The 21,625-nt window shown below is 47.1% G+C and overlaps 2 protein-coding genes across 2 annotated transcripts in view; one reads left to right on the plus strand and one right to left on the minus strand.

Moving 5' to 3' along the window:
- LOC139273797 (zinc finger protein 850-like) overlaps window positions 1–21,625 on the plus strand; it is a 167,305-nt gene that overhangs the window by 66,592 nt on the left and 79,088 nt on the right. Inside the window, exon 4 of the mRNA XM_070890895.1 lies at window positions 6,901–7,167. Coding sequence (XP_070746996.1) covers window positions 6,901–7,167 — 267 coding nt within the window. The remainder of the gene's footprint in view (window positions 1–6,900; window positions 7,168–21,625) is intronic.
- LOC139272888 (histone H1.10-like) lies at window positions 1,834–2,355 on the minus strand (the record flags this gene model as incomplete). Its single annotated transcript, XM_070888991.1, has 1 exon — window positions 1,834–2,355. A coding segment is annotated over one exon (522 nt), but the record flags the coding sequence as incomplete, so codon positions are not given.

Below are 21,625 nucleotides of genomic sequence, written 5' to 3' on the forward strand. Positions count from 1 at the left end.
GAAGGGTGGGGATTACTGGCCCTTGATTGGCTGAACTGAAACTGACAGTTGGTCAATTTCAAAAAGCCCGCCAATTTCAAAATATTAACCAACAGAGTTTAAAGAAACTCTAATTTCCCGCCAGCAATTTAAGAATCCGCTCTTTATAACGGCGATTGTGCCCCATTATAAGTCACCAATCCCATTCTCTGCAACATTCCGGTTTGAATTCTGTTCCATTCCCTGATCGGTCTGTACCGGGCGGGAATAAATCCCCGCTCACTGCTTCCTAAACACAAGGCCCCATTCGATCCCGCTGAACCGAATCTCAGAAACCTCACATTACAGGAATTATCTGTGAGGGGAGACTGTAATGTCTGGGTCAAGTGGACTGTGTATCCCGCCCGGTAATTGTGACTGTCAGCCGGAGTTTATGATCTCTCATATTTACAATAGTTGTAAAATATTTAATTCCCATATTCCTACAGCGACTACACTCTAAAAGTACTTCATTGGTCTTGAGAGACGTTCGGTGGTCGTGAAAGGCGCTATATAAATCCAAACCTTTCTTTCCATTAATTAAACAGCCGAAACCATTTCCCAACCAAACTGTCCGCATTCCCATCCCCAGGTCGCTGCTCTCTCTGTGAGGCGATGGGTGGCTCTGAGAAGAGCCTTTGTGTTGTGCTTGGGGGAAAAGGTCCGAGTTATTCAGCCGCCGAATCCATAGAGAGTGCGGCCCTGCCGTTTCAGAGCGTACACCACATCCATGGCAGTGACCGTCTTGCGTTTGGCGTGTTCAGTGTAGGTGACCGCATCCCTGATCACATTCTCCAGGAAAACCTTCAGCACCCCGCGGGTCTCCTCGTAGATCAGGCCCGAGATCCGCTTGACACCGCCACGGCGAGCCAGGCGGCGGATGGCTGGTTTGGTGATACCCTGGATGTTATCACGGAGCACTTTACGGTGCCGCTTGGCTCCGCCTTTACCCAGTCCTTTGCCGCCTTTACCTCGACCAGACATTATAACGACTCTTCAGTTAAACTGCCGCTGACTGAAAAGCGAATTGCTGCCGGCTCCTTTTTATAGAGCCGGACCCGATCTGACTGAGAAAGCGCAGAGTGAGAGAGGCGGAAAGGGGAGGACACAGAGTTAAGATTGACAGACAGAGCAGAGAGCGGCCTCTGGTCTTCCAGCTCCGCCTCCAGCTTTCTGTAGCCGCCAATTTCAAACCGTTTTCCCACAATAGAACCGAAACACAGCGCTCCGCACAAACCCTTACAGACTCGGAATTCATCTTCAAGGCTTCCAGGAACCTGAAGCTTTTAAATAAGGTCCCGTTACAATTAACAATCACGAATATTCCCGCCTATATACAGTCCCTTCCCTGTCAATCTCAGACCTTGTTCCATCTCCCCACACTTCCTCTCACAGACGGGTTCAGCAGTTTACAAACACCTTATTCCAGCTGATTTGGAGAATGTGGTGTTTAGGATTTGAGTTGTGAGGCGGGATATCTCCGCCAGTATCACCGTCTCACAGACTCTCCCCCTGAATCTGTGAAATGACAATGACCAGGAATTGAGACTGGAGCCGAACACATCCCCAGTTACAGTGAGGCCCGGGCCGGACATTCTCTGTGTGTTTTATTGCAGACACTGGGGGAGGGGTGGGTGCAGCCAATGTCAGCGAGTCACCAGGGATCCTGGCTTCATGTTCAATGATTTCTGTCTGAAATCTGAGCCCGGCCCCGGGATAGGGATCATTTGATTCGGGGATCAGCTCTTTTCTGAGAGGCGTGGTGGCTCTGAGAAGAGCCTTTGGGTTCAGATGTTTACAAGTTGAACTTTTTATTTACTTCTTGTGCGCTGCTTTCTTGGGTTTTGCTGATTTGGCCTTGGCCCTCGGTTTTTCCACCTTTTTGGCCGCCTTCACCTTTGCGCTCGAGGCCTTCTTGGGGCTCTTGGGCTTAGCCGCTGCCGCCTTCTTCCCAGCCGCCGCTTTCGTTGTCTTTTTTACTGTTAGCGCCTTCTTGGTGCTCGTTTTCTTGGCCGGAGATTTCTTGGCTGCTGGTTTCTTGGCTGGAGATTTCTTGGTTGCTGGTTTCTTGGCTGGAGATTTCTTGGCTGCTGGTTTCTTCACCTTCCTTCCCACTTTCCCCTGGTTTTCCTTCTTAGCAACTTTGAAGGAGCCCGAGGCACCCGTGCCCTTGGTCTGCACCAGGAAGCCATTTGTCACATTCCTCTTGATGCTGACCCTGATCTGGGACCCGCGTTTCTCCACATCCACGCCTTTGGCCGCCAGAGCCTTCTTTATCGCGGCCAGGGACATCCCCTTGCGATCGCTGCCATCGGCCACAACCTTGAGGATCTGTTCGCCCAACTTGAGACCGGCTGGCTTGGAGCGGGGAGCCGCCTTCTTCTTCTTGCTGGGAGCCTTGGTTTGAGCGGCGGCGGCAGGAGGGGCCGTTTCGACGGCTGCAGTGTCAGTCATGTCCGCGGCTCTGTGGAAAATCTCTCTGACAGTCAGAGCTCGGTCAGAAATGAAACGGGAGGCGGCGGCACAGAGCAACTTAAAGGCAGCGAGCGGACGGGGCGGAGACATCCTGCTGTCAGCTCCCCGCCCCTCCAGCCTCTCTGTTTCTCTCTCCTCATTAACTGTCCGATTCCAATTCAACCCGGGCCCTCCAGATTCCCAGACTGGCCTCTTTCTGTCCCGAAGACCGGGATGTTTGTTGTCGAGAAAGTTTCATCCGAATTGAAGACAGCAATTTGGATTTAAACCCGTTTTATTGCTGCACTGGTCGCGCTCTCTCACCCGATCGCGGACATTTTCTCTGTTTTTCGATTGAAATTTGAAATCACTTCAAACTTGACGTTTAATTCCCACTTTAGACCTGAGCAGGGCAGCAGGGCGATCCTGTGACAGGGAAATCTTTGAATTTTACATAAGAGGAATTCTGGAATCCGGCGATGAGACGGACACACAAACACAGTGACATTAATCTCACCGGCCCACCCCTTTAACACACTCTCATCACACAATGTTCACATCTGCACATTCACAGCACAAACTGTCCTAGATTTAAAGCTCCCAGCACAGGGTTTCCTCTCCGCTCGGCCTGTGCTGCCGATTCTCGGGGTTAGTTGTAGTTTCCCAGCTCAGTAAGTGTTAAACACTCTTAGACCGGTGCTCCTCACAATGTCTGTTCCCCAGATTCAGGGGCAGTAGCCAATCACAGCAGAGGAAATATGTTTCATTAATGTGAAAATATAAATTATGTGCTCACTACCGCTCCAGCATCTCTATGTCTCTCTCTCCTCCTAAACTGAGGGATATTTAACTGTAACTGGTGTCCTATACATCTCATACTCACCACCCAGAGGTGGCTATCAGAGAGAGCGACAGAGACACAGAATCAATCTTAAAAAACTACCTCACTGTGTCTGCTTATTACGGTCTATAATAATATCACATATTCATGTACAGCATCAGCGAGAAAGAGAGAGAGACAGGCACTGTATCATTCTTACACTGTGTATCAGTGTCTCCATATTACGCTCAGTCACAGTGCCACACCGTCATGTATAGCACCAGAGAGAGAAAGAGAGAAATTATCAGTGTCGTACTTCCAACAGTGTTTCCACATCACGCTAAATAACAGTATCCCGCCTTCACAGACAGTACAAGAGAAAGGGGGAAAGCGACAGAGAGAGAGTGGGCTGAGAGAGAAAGAGACAGGGGAGTGCGAGGCAGGGCGGTGAGACACAGAAACATACACAGTATCAGTCCCAGGCTGACCTTTGAGGTCCGGTTTTATCCTGAAAGATCCCATTGGGGAGACAGAAGATGCAGTCCTCTCTCTCACTGATATTGTACCACAGACAGACACATTATTAATCCCACACTGCGGGACAGTGTCAGAGAGTGAGAGAAACAAGGTCCCACATTTAACCCTCGCTTGCCTGTTGTACTCTCTTTAATCTTGCGGCTCAGGGCCGTTCGGTATTACTCTCAGTGACCGAGTGTTTCACTCTGATTAAATTAAATTAAACTGGGACAGTTTCTGTCAGATTTTAACTCCTGCACAGTCCCAGCAAACACTCCTGCTCCCTCGTCCCTCCAATGTTTCTGCAGGACGGGCTCACAAAGCGAAAAACACCCTGCACGGAATGATCCCAAATTGAGCATATCAAAGGGACAAGGCCCCCAGCTTTAAACATTCTCTGTCCTTGCCCCCCAGGCCCAGTCTTTCATTCGCTGGTATGTGAGTGTTAGATTTACACAGTCCTTGTCATTTTCTGATATGGGAGTGTGGGTCTTATCTGTGTCTGTCTGTTTTTGATATTTGTGTGTGGGTATTACTCTATCTCTCAGACTATGGTGTGTGAGTGTGAATTTTGCTCTGTATATAACAGTTTTCGGAGTGTGAGTTTGGATTTCACACTATACTTGTCAGTCTCTGGTATATGTGTGGATTGTATCTGTAAATTTCTGAGACTATGTCCCCTAGTTCCAGTTTCCCCTATGTGGAAATTGTGGATCCTCATTGCATCCACCTTGTCGAGCCCCCTCATTATTTTATATGTTTCAATAAGACCACCTCTCACTCTTCTGAACTCCAATGTGTATTGGCCCAACCTACTCAACCTCTCTTCATAAGTCAGCCCCTTCATCTCCGGAATCAACCTAGTGAATCTTATCTGAACAGCCTCCAGTGCAAGTATATCCTTTCTTAAATAAGGAGACCAAAACTGCATGCAGTACTCTCGGTCTAGCCTCACCATACCCTGTAAAGTTGTAGCAGGACTTCTCTGCTTTTATACTCCATCCCCCTTGCAATAAAGGCCAACATTCCATTTGCCTTCCTGATGACTTGCTGTACCTGCATTCTAACTTTTTGTGTTTCATGCACAAGGACCCCCAGGTCCTTCTGTACTGCAGCACTTTGCAATTTTTCTCCATTTAAATAATAATTTGCTTTTTTATGTTTTCTGCCAAAGCGGACAACCTCACACTTTCCCACATTATACCTGGGACGGACTCCACTTGGAATGTGCTGGGGTTAGGGTCCTGGCGAACCGAATAACTAGGGCAGCATGGAGAGCTTTAGTAATCAATGGTGGGCAGGGTTCAGGTGAGCAGAAACTTAAAATCTCAAAGAACAAGGTGAAGGCAATAGAGCAGGGTAGCATTGGGGGAACAAAAACAGAACAGGAAGGGACAGAATCTATAAACATAAGCATGTATCAGAAGCTGGGGCCATAGTAGGAGAAAAACCATGATGACTCTGCTTGACTGAATTATGCTTTTCCAAATGTCCTGCGACAAATGTTAGGCTAACTGGTCTGGTAACACTGTTGTGAAGTGCCTTGGGACATTGTACTACGTTAAAGGTGCTATATAAATAAAAGTTATCATTATAGGAAAGCTGCAGGTTTATGCGTTGCCACCGAGATTCACCGAGAGCACATGCATGGCCATCTTTGCAAAAGAGCAAAGTATGGGCGGGGCTACAGGGTTCCAGTGAACCCAGCCAGAGTCAGCACCTTCAGGGAGGAGAGGCAGAGGAACCAGTAAGTGTAGAACTGAACCCAGCCAGAGTCAGCACCTTCAGGGGAGGGGAACCACTGGGTGTAGAACTGGACCCAGCCAGAGTCAGCACCTTCAGGGGAGGGGAACCAGTGAGTGTAGAACTGGACCCAGCCAGAGTCAGCACCTTCAGGGGAGGGGAACCAGTGAGTGTAGAACTGGACACAGCCAGAGTCAGCACCTTCAGGGGAGGAGAGGGAGGGGAACCGTGTGTGTAGAACTGAACCCAGCCAGAGTCAGCACCTTCAGGGGAGGGGAACCAGTGAGTGTAGAACTGGACCCAGCCAGAGTCAGCACCTTCAGGGGAGGAGAGGGAGGGGAAACCGTGTGTGTAGAACTGGACCCAGCCAGAGTCAGCACCTTCAGGGGAGGGGAACCAGTGAGTGTGGGACTGAACCCAGACAGAGTTGGTGGTGAAAACTGGGAGCGGAGGACATGCTGCCTTCAGACATGCGATGTGTTTGAATTTCAGCACAGAGAGGACGGAGAGTGCGTAGGACGATGATTTACAGCTTTGGAGGAAGAATAAGGGGTAAGCCATTTAGGACTGAGATGAGGAGAAACTTCTTCACTCAGAGAGTTGTTAACCTGTGGAATTCTCTACCGCAGAGAGGTGATGATGCCAGTTCATTGGATATATTCAAGAGGGAGTTAGATATGGCTCTTACGGCTAAAGGGATCAAGGGGTATGGAGAGAAAGCAGGAAAGGGGTACTGAGGTGAATGATCAGCCATGATCTTATTGAATGGTGGTGCAGGCTCGAAGGGCCGAATGGCCTACTCCTGCACCTATTTTCTATGTTTCTATGTAACAAGAGAGGAAAAAATGTTCCATGGAATCTAGAATTGTGTGTTCTGAATTTCTGCCCTGTACTTGCAGAAATGATTTTTGTAAACTCCTTTTCCAAGGTCTTGGAAGGGGAGGATTTGCAGACGGGAAAATCAAACCAAACGGAATCACTCAATTCCCCCGGACCTGAATATCATCGGCCTTTCAATTTGGAAGGAGAAATATTTGCCAATTCTGTTTGTGGGAATAGATTTCAAACATCAGTGTGACTGGAAAAGCACCAAGACACACACACCCGAGTGAGAGTGTTCCAGTGCACTGACTGTGGAAAGAGCATTAACCAGTTACACAGCCTGAAAAAACATTGCACCATTCACAGCGGGGTGAAACGGTACATGTGTTCTGTTTGTGGCAAGGCTTCAACTGATCATCCAACCTGGAGAGACACAAGGACACCTGCACCATGGAGAAACCGTGGAAATGTGGGGATTGTGGGAAGAGATTCAGTTCCCCGTCTGATCTGGAAATTCATCGATGCAGTCACACCGGGGAGAGGCCGTTCACCTGCTCTGATTGTGGGAAGGGATTCAGTCGGTTATCCCACCTTCTAACTCAACAGCGAATTCACACTGGGGAGAGACCGTTCACCTGCTCTGAGTGTGGGAAAGGATTCACTGTGTCATCCCACCTGTTGACACACCAACAAGTTCACACTGGAGAGAGACCGTTCATCTGCTCTGTATGTGGGAAGGGATTCACTACCTCATCCATCCTGCTGATACACCAGCGAGTTCACACTGAGGAGAAGTCGTTCACCTGCTCCGTTTGTGGGGAGCGATTCGCTTGGTCATCCCACCTGCTGGCGCATCAGCGAGTTCACACTGTGGAGAGGCCATCCATCTGCTCACTGTGTGGGAAGGGATTCACTAAGTCATCCCACCTGCTGATACACCAGCGAGTTCACACTGGGGAGAGACCGTTCACCTGTTCTGTGTGTGGGAAGCGATTCACTCGATCATTCCACCTGCTGAGACACCAGCGAGTTCACAAGTGACTGCAGGGTTTGGCTACTACTGTTATCCCAGACTGAATCGTGTTCATTCTGACCGTTGGGGTTTCTTTCTGCTGATATTGATTACCCTATAACTGGGCTGGAGTTTAATATTCTGGATATTTGACCAATTAAACAACGGGAAATGGGTCAGATAAAAATAATACTAATTGTGTTTGCATCTCATCATCATAGGCAATCCCTCGGAATCAAGGAGGACTTGCTTCCATTCCCAAAGTGAGTTCTTTGATGGTTGAACAGTCCAATATGAGAGCCACAGACCCTGTTACAGATGGGACAGACATTTGTCGAGAGAAGGGTTCGGTGGGGCTGGTTTGCCACTGCCTGTGCTTGGCCTCTTCATGCTCTTTGTGTTGAAACTCGAAGAGCTCAACACCCTCCCGGATGTACTTTCTCCACCTCGGGCGGTCTGCCGCCGGGGTCTCCCAGGTGTCAGTGGTGATGTCGCACTTTAACAAAGAGGCTTTGAGGGTGTCCTTATAACGTTTTTGCTGTCCTCCTTTGGCTCGTTTACCATGAAGGAGCTCCGCATAAAGCATTTGCTTAGGGAGTCTCGTATCTGGCATGAGTACTATGTGGCCTGCCCAGCGAAGCTGATCGAGTGTGGTCAGTACTGGGGATGTTAGCCTGGTCAAGGAACACTGATGTTGGTGCGCCTGTCCTCCCAGGGGATTTGCAGGATCTTGTGGAGACATCGAAACTTCACTCTTTAAAGGGATTTCTTCAAGTACTGAAAGCTGCAACAAATTGAGCTAAACTTTGTTAAACAATTGATAAAATTAATGGAATCTGCAAGTTGGCTTTGAATTTCTCTGGGATGGCGCTGGACATGATGTGCCTTGAAATACCTCCTGTGTCCAGTAGATGATGCTGTCCCTCAAATTAACTCCGACTGAGAGGAGCGTGACTGCCCCCTTGAGCAGGAGGAACGAGAGCAGCTCCGGGTCATACACTGCACCCCACAGGGACATCACACACTGCCCCCTTCCTGGGGCAGCTCAGGGTCAGGTACTGAACATACTGCCCCCCACAGAGACATCACTCACTGCCCCCCTCCCTGGGGCAGCTCAGGGTCAGACACAGCACCCCACAGGGACATCACACATTGCCCCCTCCCTGGGGCAGATCAGAGTCAGAACTTGGAGTGGGAAAGGGAGGATGCAGTTGTCGTGGACCATGTAGGAACCAACGACATAGGTAGGACTAGGTTCTGCTGAAAGAGATGGAGGAGTTGGGGTCCAAATGAAAAAGCTGAACCTCAAAGGTAATAATCTCTGGATTGTTACTTGAACCCCACACCAATTGTTACAGGGATGAGCAGATTAGAACATTAAATGCATGGTTCAAAGAGTGGTATGGGAGGCAGGGGTTTTTCTTTACAGACACTGGCACCAGCATTGGGCAAAGAGGGAGCTGTTCCCTTGCCATGGGTTCCACTTGAGCTGGGCAGGAACCAGTGTCCTGGCGAATCGAATAACTAAGGTAGTAAACAGGGCTTTAAACTATTGAAGGCGGGGTGGGGAGATCCAGGAAAGTACAGCACGGTTTAGATCGAGAGAAAAAGCAACAAGACATGTCAAGGCTCTAAAGCTGAGTTTTGGATAACAATAAGCAGAGTGGGTCAGGAAGAGACAGAGAGAGTAACAAAGGTAATAAGGCATTACGGACTAAGGAGACATCAAGAAAAAATAGAAGAAAGTCAAAGCTAAAGGCACTATATCTTAATGGACAAAGAATTCTCAACAAAATAGCTGAATTAGTAGAACAGATAGAAATTAATAGGTTTGATCTAATAGCCATTATGGAGACGTGATTGCAAAGTGACCACGGTTGGGAACTAAATATTTCAGGATACATAACATTTAGAAGAGATGGTAAAATAGAAAAGGAGAGGAGGAAGCCCTGATAATAAAGGATGGGATAAAGACAGTAGAGGGAAAGGATCTTAGCTCGGGAAATCAAGAATCAGTTTGGGTGGAGCTAAAAAACAGCAAGGGGCAGAAAACATTGGTAGGCGTTGTTTATAGGCCCCCAAACCGTAGTGGTAATGTCGGGCACAGTATCAATCAGGAAATTAGAGGTGCATGTAACAAAGGTAATACAATAATCATGGGGGACTTTAATCTGCATACAGACTGGGGAAACCAAATTTGCAGTAATAGTGTGGAGGACGAATTCATGTAAAGTATACAAGATGGTTTTCTAGATCAGTATGTTGAGGAACCAACTAGAGAACAGGTTATTTTAGATCTAGTATTGTGCAATAAGAATGGGTTAATTAATAATGTTATAGTAAAGGGGCCCTTAGGGAAGAGTGACTATAATATGATAGAATTTTACATTAAGTTTGAAAGTGATTTAGTTAAATCTGAAACTTGGGTCTTAAATCTAAACAAAGGAAACTATGTAGGTATGAGGGGAGAGTTGGTTAAGGTTGATTGGGAAACTACATTAAAAGGTATGATGATAGAAAAGCAATGGCTATCACTTGAAGAATTAATACATAATTTACAACAAACACACATTCCTTTTTGGCACAAAAATCCCACAGGAATAGTGGTCCAACTGTGGCCAACAAGAGAAGTTAAAGATAGTATTAGATGACAGAAAGATGCTTAGAATGTTGCCAAAAAGAGCAGTAAGCCTGAGGATTGGGAAGATTTTGGAATTCAGTAAAGGAGGACCAGGAAATTGATAAAGAAAGGGAAAATAGAATATGAAAGTAAACTAGTGAGAGACAAAATAACAGACTGCAAATGCTTCTATAGGTATGTAAAAAGGAAAAGTTTAGTAAAAGTAAATGTGTTTCCCCTACAGGAGACAGGAGAAATTATAATGGGAACAAGGAAATGGCAGAGAAATTAAATGCATATTTTATGTCTGTCTTCATGGAAAGTGGTGCAAAAAACTTGCTGGATCTACTGGAGAACCCAGGGTCTAGCGAGAATGAGGAACTGAAATAAATTAATATTAATCAAAAAATGATACAGGAGAAATTAATGGGACTGGAAGCCGATAAAATCCCTGGACCTGATAGCCTACATCCTAGGTATTGAAAAGGGTAGCTATGGAACTAGTGGATGCATTGGTTGTCATCTTCCAAAATTCCATAGAGTCTAGAATGGTTCCTGTGGTTTGGAAGATAGCAAATGTAAGAGCTATTTAAGAAAGGAGAGAAGAGAGAAAGCGGGGAACTACAGAGCAGTTAACCTGACATCAGTAGTAGGGAAAAGCTCGATTCTATTATTAACAACATGGTAACATGCACTTAGAGAATAATAGGATTGGGCAGAGTCAACAATTCGGTCGGCTGCAACGATCTTCCAGAGAAACATGGAGAGCCTACTCAAGTCGGTACCAAGCACGGTGGTTTTTCAGGACGAAATATTGGTCACGGGCTGGGACACCATCGAGCACCTACAAAACCTGGCGGAGGTCCTCCAGCGACTGGATCGCGTAGGGCTGTAGCTGAAGAGGTCAAAATGCATCTTCATGGCAACAGAAGTGCAGTTTTTGGGGAGAAAGATTGCGGCGGATGGCATTCGGCCCACATACGCCAAGACAGAGGCTATCAGAACGTCATGGAGCTGCGGTCGTTCCTGGGGCTCCTCAACTATTTTGGTAACTTCCTACCGGTGTTAAGCATCCTCTTAGAGCCCCTACATGTGTTATTGCATAAAGGTGAGAATTGGGTATGGGGAAAAAAACAAGTAATTGCTTTTGAGAAAGCCAGAAACATTTTATGCTCCAACAAGCTGCTTGTACTGTATAACCCATGTAAAAGACTTGTGCTATCATGTGATGGGTCATCGTACGGAGTCGGGTGTGTATTACAACAAGCTAACGTTGCGGGCAAATTGCAACTAGTCGCGTATGCCTCCAGGAGCTGGACTAAGGACGAGAGGGCCTACAACATGATTGAGAAAGTGGTATTAGAGTGTGTGTTCGAGGTAAAGAAAATGCATCAGTGGCAGTTTGGTCTCAAATTTGAGCTGGAAACCAATCACAAGCCCCTCATATCCCTGTTCACTGAAAACAAGGAGATAAATACTAATGCCTCAACCCACATACAAAGGTGGGCACTCACGCTATCAGCGTATAACTATACCATCCGCCACATTCCAGGCATCGAGAACTGTGCAGATGCTCTCAGTTGGCTACCATTGTCCACCACGGGGGTGAAAATGGCACAACCTGCAAACTTGTTGATGGTGGCGCTGCCCGCAGACTTGTTGATGGTCATGGAAGCGTTTGAAAATGATGAATCACCTGTCACGTCCCGCCAGATTAGGACTTGGACCAGCCAAGATCCTCTGCTGTCCCTAGTCAAAAAACTGTGTACTGCATGGGAGCTGGGCCAGCATCCCCATTGAAATGCAAGAGCTAATCAAGCCATTCCAGCAACGAAAGGACAAGCTGCCCATTCAGGCAAACTGCCTGTTGTGGGGTAACCGCGTAGTGCTACCCAAAAAGGGCAGGGAGACGTTCATCTCGGATCTCCACAGCACACACCCGGGAATAGTAATGATGAAAGCGATAGCCAGATTCCACGTGTGGTGGCCAGGTATCGACTCTGACTTAGAGAACTGTGTACGGCAATGCCGCATGTGTGCTCAGAACGTGCCCAGAGAGGCATCACTAAGTTTGTGGTCCTGACCCTCCAGGCCATGGTCGAGGATCCATGTCGACTATGCGGGCCCGTTTCTCGGTAAAACGTTCCTGGTGGTGGTGGATGCTTTTTAAAATGGATTGAATGTGAAATAATGTCGGGAAGCACTGCCACCGCCACCATGGAAAGCCTGAGGGCCATGTTTGCCATCCACAGCGGGCCATGTTTCACCAGTGCCGAATTTAAAGAATTCATGACCTGCAATGGGATCAAACATGTCACCTCGGCCCCGTTTAAACCAGCCTCCAATGGGCAGGCAGAGCGGGCAGTACAAACAATCGAACAGAGCCATAAACGAGTCACAGAAGGCTCACTCCAAACCCGCCTGTCCCAAGTACTGCTCAGCTACCGCACGAGACCCCACTTGCTCACGGGGGTGCCCCCGGCTGAACTACTCATGAAAAGGACACTTAAAACCAGACTCTCGCTGGTTCACCCCAACCTGCATGATCAGGTAGAGAGCAGGCAGCAGCAACAAAATGTAAACGATGGTCACGCCATTGTGTCATGGGAAATTGATCTGAATGACCCTGTGTATGTGCTAAACTATGGACATGGTCCCAAGTGGATCGTGGGCACAGTGATAGCCAAAGAAGGGAGCAGGGTGTTTGTAGTCAACTTAGACAATGGATAAATTTGCAGAAAGCACCTGCACCAAACGAGGCTGTGGTTCACAGACTGCTCTGAACAGCCCACATCAGGCACCACCTTTTTCGAGCCCACAACACACACCCAAAGGATCAACGACACCAGCTCGGACCAGGAAATTGAACCCATCATGCCCAACAGCCCAGCAAGGCCAGGCTCACCCAGCAGCCCTGCAGGGCCAACAACACGCCAGCCCAGCGAGGGCTCAGCCAACACACCAGAACAGACATTTGTACCGAGGCGGTCCACCAGGGAAAGAAAGGCTCCCGACCGCCTCACCTTGTAAATAGTTTTCACTTTGACTTTGGGGAGGAGTGATGTTGTGTATCTGTAAAGCATGCACTCCCATGTTCCGCCACCAGGGAGTGCATCCCCTGAAATCCCAAGGGATCCCAGCATCCCTTGGGAGCACTGTATATAAGCCGGCCCCTAAGGCCTGTTCGTCACTCTGGAGTGTCTTAATAAAGACTGAGGTCATGTTACTTTAACCTCCCTGTGTGCAGTCTCATCTATGTTAGGAAATGTTTAACTGCACATCGAAGTATTTTTTAAATGTGGTGAGTGTTCCTGCCTCTACCACCCTTTCAGGCAGTGAGTTCCAGAGCCCCACCACCCTCTGGGCAAATCAATTTCCCCTCATATTTCCTCTAAACCTCATACCAATTACTTTAAATCTGTGCCCCCTGGTTGTTGACCACCTCTGCCAAGGGAAACAGGTCCTTCCTATCCACTCTATCCAGGCTCCAGATAACTTTATAAACCTCAATCAGGTCTCCCCTCAGCCTCCTCTGTTCCAAAGAAAACAGACCCAGCACCTCCAATATTTCCTCATAGCCAAAATTTTCCAGTCCAGGCAACATTCTTGTAAATCTTCTCCACACCCTTTCCAGTGCACTCACATCTTTCCTGTAATATGGTGACAAGAACTACACGCAGTACTCCAGCTGCAGCCTAACCAGTGTTTTGTACAGTTCAAGCATACCTCCCTGCTCTTGTATTCAATGCCACGACTTATAAAGGTAAGTATTCCATATGCCTTCTTAACCACCATATCTACCTGGCCTGCTACCTTCAGGTATCTGTGGTCCTGCACTCCAAGGTCCCTTTGTTCCTCTACACTTTTGAGTGTCGTGCCATTTAATGTATATTCCCTTGCCTTGTTAGATCTCCCCAAATGCATTACCTCACACTTATCCTGATTGAATTCCATTTAACACTGTTCTTCCCACCTGACCAGTACATTGATATCTTCCGGCAGTCCGCAGCTTTCTTCTTCATTATCAGCCACACAGCCTATTTTAGTGTCAAGTGCAAACTTCTTAATCATACTCCCAACATTTAAGTCTAAGTCATTGATATATATTGTTAAGAACATGACAAATGGAATATAATGTTGTCCACTTTGGTAGGAAACACAGAACAACAGAGTATTTTTAAATGGTGGGAGATTGGGAAATGTTGGCGTTCAGAGGGACCTGGGTGCCCCTTGTACATGAATAACTGAAAGTTAACACACAGGTACAGCAAGCAATTAATAAAGCAAATGGTATTTTGGCCTTTATTACTAGAGGATTTGAGTATAAGAGTAAAGATGTTTTACTGTAATTATATAGGGCCCTGGTGAGACTGGACCTGGAGTATTGTGTACAGTTTTGGTCTCCTTATTTAAGGAAGGATATACTTGCCATAGAGGGAGTGCAACAGAGGTTCACCAAACTGATGCCCTGAAAATGGGGATCGTCCTATCACGAGAGATTGAGTGGATTAGGCCTATATTATCTAGAGTTCAGAAGTTTGAAACATACAAAATTCTTACCGAGCTTCCAGTCGCCTGTCACTTTAATTCTCCACTCCACTCCCACTCTGACCTCTCCATCCTTGGTCTCCAACAAAGCTCAACGCAAGCTTGAGGAATAGCACCTCATCTTTCGTTTAGGCACTTTACAGCCCTCTGGACTTAACATCGAGTTCAACAATTTCACAGTGTAACCGCTGCCAATTTTTGGCTCCCTCCCACCTCCCCCCGCGCCCCACCCCCCACCCAGCCAGAGCCTGTTTTGTTTCCTTTCTCCTTGTCGCTGATTGGATTTTTTGAGGAGGTAACCAAGAGGGTTGATGAGGGTAGTGCATACGATGTAGTACATATGGACTTTAGCAAGGCATTTAATAAGGTCCCACATGGTATACTGGTCATGAAGGTTAAAGCCCTTGGGATCCAGGGCAAAGAAGCAAGTTGGATCCAAAATTGGCCGCGCCGGCCGACAAAGAGCCGCGCAGCCCTTGGGCAGCAGCCCTAAAGGTTACATATAAACCTATGAACAATGACAGAAAGGCAAAGAGTACCCAGCCCAATCAGTACACCTCACACAACTGCGCTATCTCTTATACTGAAACATTCCACACTCCACCCCCAATGCCATGTGATCTCCTGGGAGAGGCGAAAACCAGATAAAAATCCAGGCCAATTTAGGGAAAAAAAATGAGAAAATTCCTCTCCGACCCATCCAGGTGATCGAAACTAGTCCAGATCATCACCCTGGCAGTATTCTATTCCCTGCAGTACTTACCATTATATCTGCACCATCCAACAAAAGGTCATCCAGTCTAATCCCAATTACCAGCTCTAGGTCCGTAACCCTGCAGGTTACTGCACTTTAAGTGCCTATCCAACCATCTCTTAAAAGTGGTGAGGGTTTGTGCATCCACCATTCTTCCAGGCAACGAGTTCCAGATCCCCACAACCCTCTGCGTAAAGAAGCCCCCTCTCAAATCCCCTCTAAAGCTTCCACCAACCACCTTAAAACTTTACCCTCTCGTTATAGACTCCTCCACCAATGGAAATAGGCTCTTACTATCCACTATGTCCAGGCCTCTCAATATTTTGTACACCTCAATGAGGTCTGCTCTCAATCTCCTCTGTTCTAATGAGAACAAACCAACCCAGCCTATCCAATCTGTCCTCATAACTAAGATTCTCCATTCTAGGCAGCATCCTAGTAAATCTCCTCTGCTCCCTCTCTAGTGCAATCACATCCTTCCTATAATACGGCAACCAGAACTGCACGCAGTACTCCAGCTGTGGCCTAATCAAAGTATTATACAATTTAAACATAACTTCCCTGCTCTTATATTCTGTGCCTCGACCAATAAAGGCAAGTATTCCATATGCCTTCTTAACCACCTTCTCCGCCTGACCTGCTACTTTCAGGGATCTGTGGACAAGCACTCCAAGGTCCTTTTGTTCATCTACACTATTAAGTGGCCTACCGCTTAATGTTGATACCCTTTCTTTATCAGCCCTCCAAAAGTACATCACCTCACACTTCTCTGAATTAAATTCCATTTGCCACTGCTCTGCCCACCTGACCAGTAGATTGATAGCCTCCTGCAGCCCATGACTTTCCTCTTCATTATAACCACACAGCCAATTTTAGTGTTGTCCGCAAACTTCTTAATCATACTCCCTATATTCAAATCTAAATCGTTGATATATAAAGCACAAAAAGCAAGGGACCCAGTACTGAGCCTTGCGAAACCCCACTGGAAACATCCTTCCAGTCACAAAAACATCCATCAATCATTACCCTTTGCCACTGGACCAAGACCTAGCTCTGTCAAGCCCGTGTGGTGGCTGGTGTGCAACATTCAGCACACGTTAATCCACACACAGGCATCTTCCACCCCCTCAATTGGAGTTCAGGACTGGAACATCGGGTCCTTCATTGAAACATCTGTGACCTCGTGTGGAAGCAAGTCATCCTGGTTGAAGGGACCGCCTATGATGATGATGAAAGGAAAGCTCCGGGTCTGTATGGTGCCATTGTGACACATCGAGACGTACCGCGCATGCGCGTCCATCTGTGCACAACAACAATGTCTTCCCCGCCCGCGCATGCTCAGACAGTGAGGGAGATCCGGGCTCAGCCCCGCCCACTGGGAGCTGCAATCTCCGCTCCTCACACACTCCGATTGGTTGGAGGACCAACCGCCCGCTCGGTCCTCCAGTCCCACCCCCGCTCTTCCCATTGGTTGGGAGCTGCCGTCAATCACCCGGGCAGTGTGAGCTGAGCATGTGCGGGCTGCGGGAGGTTGAGTGGCGACAGCGGGTGAGAGATGGGCGGAGGGAGGGAGCAGGTTATAAACCCCGCGGGTTTCACATACACCGAGTGTGGGCCCAGACCCGAGAGACAACACTCTGCATTATCCGCTTCACACACACCCGGTGCTGGCCTCAGGCCCCGAACAAGAACCTGCGGCTCCGGCCTTTCCCCGAGCGGGGTCCCCGGCAGTTGCGGGGCTTTCTCCCGGTGACAGGCCCCGGGGGGCAGCAGGGCGCATGCGCGGCCTTTCCCTGGGCCAGGAACCAGGAGGAGAGAATGTTGAGAGTCTCTATCCTGGACTCACAGTCAGGGCTTTTGTAAACTGCTGTTCCAGGCTGGGGTTTAACATTCTGCATAAATAGCCGATTGGCTTATCGGGCCGCAGTGTTTGTTTCAGAACCGCTGTCTGATCTATCCCCTTAATCAAGGGATGGTTAGGGATTAAAAAGAAGATATTCGTGTGGAGGCAGAGGGCATGGTTGAGGTTTTAAATGAGTACATTGCTTCTGTCTTCACTACAGAAGAGGATTCTGCCAATGTAGCAGTAAACAAGATAGTATCGATATTACTTGGGATAAAAATTATCAGATTGTGGGTGCAGGGGATGGATTGGTCCTGTGGGTGGGTTTAGAAGCTTTATGAACACCTGGTGTGGGCCTGAGGTGCCAAATAAGAGCCCACGGGGCCCATCAGTGACCGCCCTGGGGAGCGGGCTCACAGGCCGCCAGCTTGGACAGGGCGGGGCTCACTGCGATTGGGCAGGAACAAAGAGTGGGCAGGGCTTCAGGGTCTCTGTCACTTTGATTGGACGACATGTTTCTCCTCATATTAGTGGCCCCTGAAAGGGAGCCTTGTTCTGATTCTTGTCTGGTGACCCTGGGGCAACACAGTTGGTTCATCAAAATAAGCCCAGTGTCCAGGAGAGAAAATCATCAGTTCATTGCTTTTATTCTCATTCTACACTCAGGGGCTGTAGAGCTGAATCCAGCCAGAGTAGAGCGAGGGAGAAAACTGGGAGCGGAGGATAAAATGATGGAGATGGTGCAATGGGTTTGGAGTTTAGCACAGGAAGGAGGGAGAGTGTGTGGGATGGGGATTTACAGCTTTGGGGGAACAAGAGAGTAAAAAATGTTCTATAGAAACTAAAACTGTCTGTTCTGAATTTCTATCAATAATTACAGTGATGTCTTTTGTAAACTCCCTTTACAGAGAATCAGAATGGGATGATTTGCAAACGAGAAACACAAACCAAACATCACCAAGTTCTGACCGAGTCACTCGATTCATCAAGACCTGACTATCATCGGACTTTGCATATGGAAGAAGAAATGTTTGTCTGTGGGAAAAGATTTCAAAGATCAGTGTGACTGGAAAAGCGGTGAGACACACACACCCGAGTGAGAGTGTTCCAGTGCTCTGACTGTGGAAGGAGCTTTTACCAGTTACGCAGCCTGAAAAACAGCATACCATTTACAGCGGGGAGAAACCGTACACGTGTTGTGTGTGTGTGGACGAGGCTTCAACTGATCGTCCAACCTGGAGAGACACAAGGACACCTGCACCACGGAGAAACCGTGGAAATGTGGGGACCGTGGGAAGGGATTCAATTAACTATCCCACTGAAAACTAGGGAGAGGCTGTTCAACTGCCCCTTATGTTGAATATGATTCAGTTGTCTAGCATGCTGACATGCCAGCGAGCTCGCAATAGAGACCATTCACCTGCTCCGTGTGTGGAAAGAGATTCACTTGTTCATCTCAACTCACTACAGACCAACTTAATCACACTGATGAGAGACCTTTTAAATGTTCTGACTGTGGGAACTCCACTTTCCTGCCTGCTCCTCATAACCCTTGATTCCTCTATCGTTCAGAAATATGTCTATCTCAATCTTAAATATATTCAATGACCCAGCCGCCACAGTTCTCTGGGGCAGAGAATTCCAAAGATTCAAGACCTTCAGAGAAGAAATTCCTCCTCATCTCTGTTTCAAATATCCGACTCCTTACTCTGAAACTATGTCCCTTAGTTCCAGATTCCCCTACGAGGGGAAACATTTTGTGAAGCCCCCTCAGAATCTTATATGGTTTAATAAGATCACCTCTCATTCTTCTAAACTTCAATGAGTATAAACCCAACCTGCCCAACATTTCATCATAAGACAACCCCTTCATCTCGGAATCAACCTCGTGAACCTTGTCTGAATTGCCTCCAATGCAAGTATATCCCTCCTTAAATAAAGAGACCAAAACTGTACGCAGTACTGCAGGTGTGGTCTCACCAATGCCCTATACAGTTGTAGCAGGACTTCCGTGCTTTTATACTCCATCCCCTTGCAATAAAGGTGAACATTCCATTTGCCTTCCGAATTAATTGCTGTATCTGCATGTGAGCTTTTTGTGTTTCATGTAGAAGGACCTCCAGATCCCTCTGTACCGCTGCATTTTGTAGTCTCCATTTAAAATAATAATTTTTATTCTTCCGACCAAAGTGGATAAGTTCACATTTTCCCACATTATACTCCAGCTGCCAAATTTTTGCCCACTCACTTAATCTATCTATATCCCTTTGCAGATTCTTTGTGTCCTCTTCACAACTTGCTTTCCCACCTGTCTTTGTATCATCAGCAAAGTTGGCTACATTACACACGGTCCCTTCATCCAAGTCATTAATATAAAGTGTAAATAGTTGAGCTCCCAGCACTGATCCCTGTGGCACTCCACGAGTTACAGTTTGCCAATCTGAAAATGATCCATTTATCTGGACTATTCTGGGGTGAGGGGGTTCACTGACCACGAATAGACTCTGCTAACTATAATGAGGCTTGTTTACTCTTTACAATGTTTTGAATTGTGTGTTTAACTGAAGTCAGACACTGGGTGCAGTTACCCATGGGCATTGGGCTGTTTCTGGTGAATGAATGTGGACAGTGTTAGTGGGGAATAGATTTGTGTGGGATCATTCTGTGCTAAACACTTTGCTGGGCTGTGGGTTTGCCTCAGTCCCAGTGAAGAAGTGCTGTTGAATCACAAACCCGCCAGAGATTTAAACCCCATGGTCAATCTGTGTGACGTCATTGTGGCTGGGGGAAAGATTCCTTCTAGTCTGTCTAGGACCACTTACACTGAGACACAACATGCAGGGACCACTTACACTGAGACACAAAATCCAGGGACCACTTACACTGAGACACCAAATCCAGGACCACTTACACTGAGACACCAAATCCAGGGACCACTTACACTGAGACACCAAATCCAGGGACCACTTACACTGAGACACCAAATCCAGGACCACTTACACTGAGACACCAAATCCAGGGACCACTTACACTGAGACTATAAAATGGGAATCAGCGAGCCTCAGTATGGGGAATGGTTATGATGAGGTGAGGGCGGAAGGCAGTTAATGGATAAAGTTGTGACGGTGGAATTAGACGGGGACTGGTGGGGCCTGGTGATAGGTTATTGTCAGAAGCCCTTTTCAGACAGGCTGATAATTGGATGTAGCCAGCGCAACAGCTGGATCTGCCTGTTCTTGTCCCAAAATCCCAAAGTCTAATGTCCCTGATGTTTTTTTCTGTGGGAAATGTCGAGCTGTAAAAGAAGGGAGGAAATCGGACTCTATCAGAAAGAAGGTTCCTGGAATGAACAATTCATGAGGCTTTTTTTTTACTTGTCTGCGTGAGGTTTAAAAAAAATGAAATTAAAATCGACGCGTCTAGTAACACGGTGTTGTCAATCGTGGTTTCTAACCCTAATCACTAACTTGTAAACCGAACATCGTATTGACTATCCACAAATAGCCCCAACCACTAACCCTAAACCTACACCCAAACCCCAGCCTGAACCAAGGTTTATTGACATGGATCAATGGAGGATCTAATGACCAGATAAAGGAAGTATTTGAAACAATGATCTTGATTAAAGAAATAGAGCAAGGTATGTTAGTAACAAGAGATTCAATCACCGAGACCATCAAAATCCACAATGACAATTACAAAGATTAGACATTTCAAAGGCCGTCACATGCAATATGTGTGGAGGAGTTTAAAAAAAAAATCAGATCCAAAAAGGTTAAATGGTACAGAAAATAACAGATTTAAAATCTTATGCAAGATAGGTCTATAAAGGATGGGTCAACAGAACTTCAGAGGAATGTAAAGTGAGACACTACGGGCCCAAGTTTCCACATGATTTGCGCCTGATTTTTAGGAGCAACTGGTGGAAAACGGACGATCTTAGAAATCGCAATTCTCCACATTTTTTTTTCTGCAGTTCTAGTCAGTTAGAACAGTTTCACTTTGGAACAGAATTTTTTCTTCAAAAGGGGGCGTGTCCGGCCACTGACGCCTGATTTCAAAGTTTCCACAGTGAAAACGTACTCCAAACTAACTTAGAATGGAGCAAGTAAAGATTTTTGTAGAACTGAAAAAACCTTGTCTACACATTAAAAAATCAGGCGCAGGTTACAAATTAGGCGTCCGGAACGAGGTGAGGGGGAAGGGAAGTCATTAAATTTTATAATAAATCCTTATTTATTCTTATACAAATATTATACAAATAAATCCAACCTGAATAAAAATTTATAAGCAAAGAAAAGATTAAATAAACCATCTTCCTACCTGTGTGAAAGTGCTTCAGCCAGGGAGAATGCTGCAGGAAGCCTCACATGTTGAGGCAGCCGTTCGTTCCCGCAGGGGGGGGGGGAGGAGGAAGCCGTTCCCAACGGCGGGCTGGGGGGAGGGAGTGCGGGCCCGACCGACTGAACGCAGTG

This window comes from Pristiophorus japonicus, chromosome 9, assembly GCF_044704955.1.
Source record: "Pristiophorus japonicus isolate sPriJap1 chromosome 9, sPriJap1.hap1, whole genome shotgun sequence".
Classification (NCBI taxonomy): Eukaryota; Metazoa; Chordata; class Chondrichthyes; family Pristiophoridae; genus Pristiophorus; species Pristiophorus japonicus.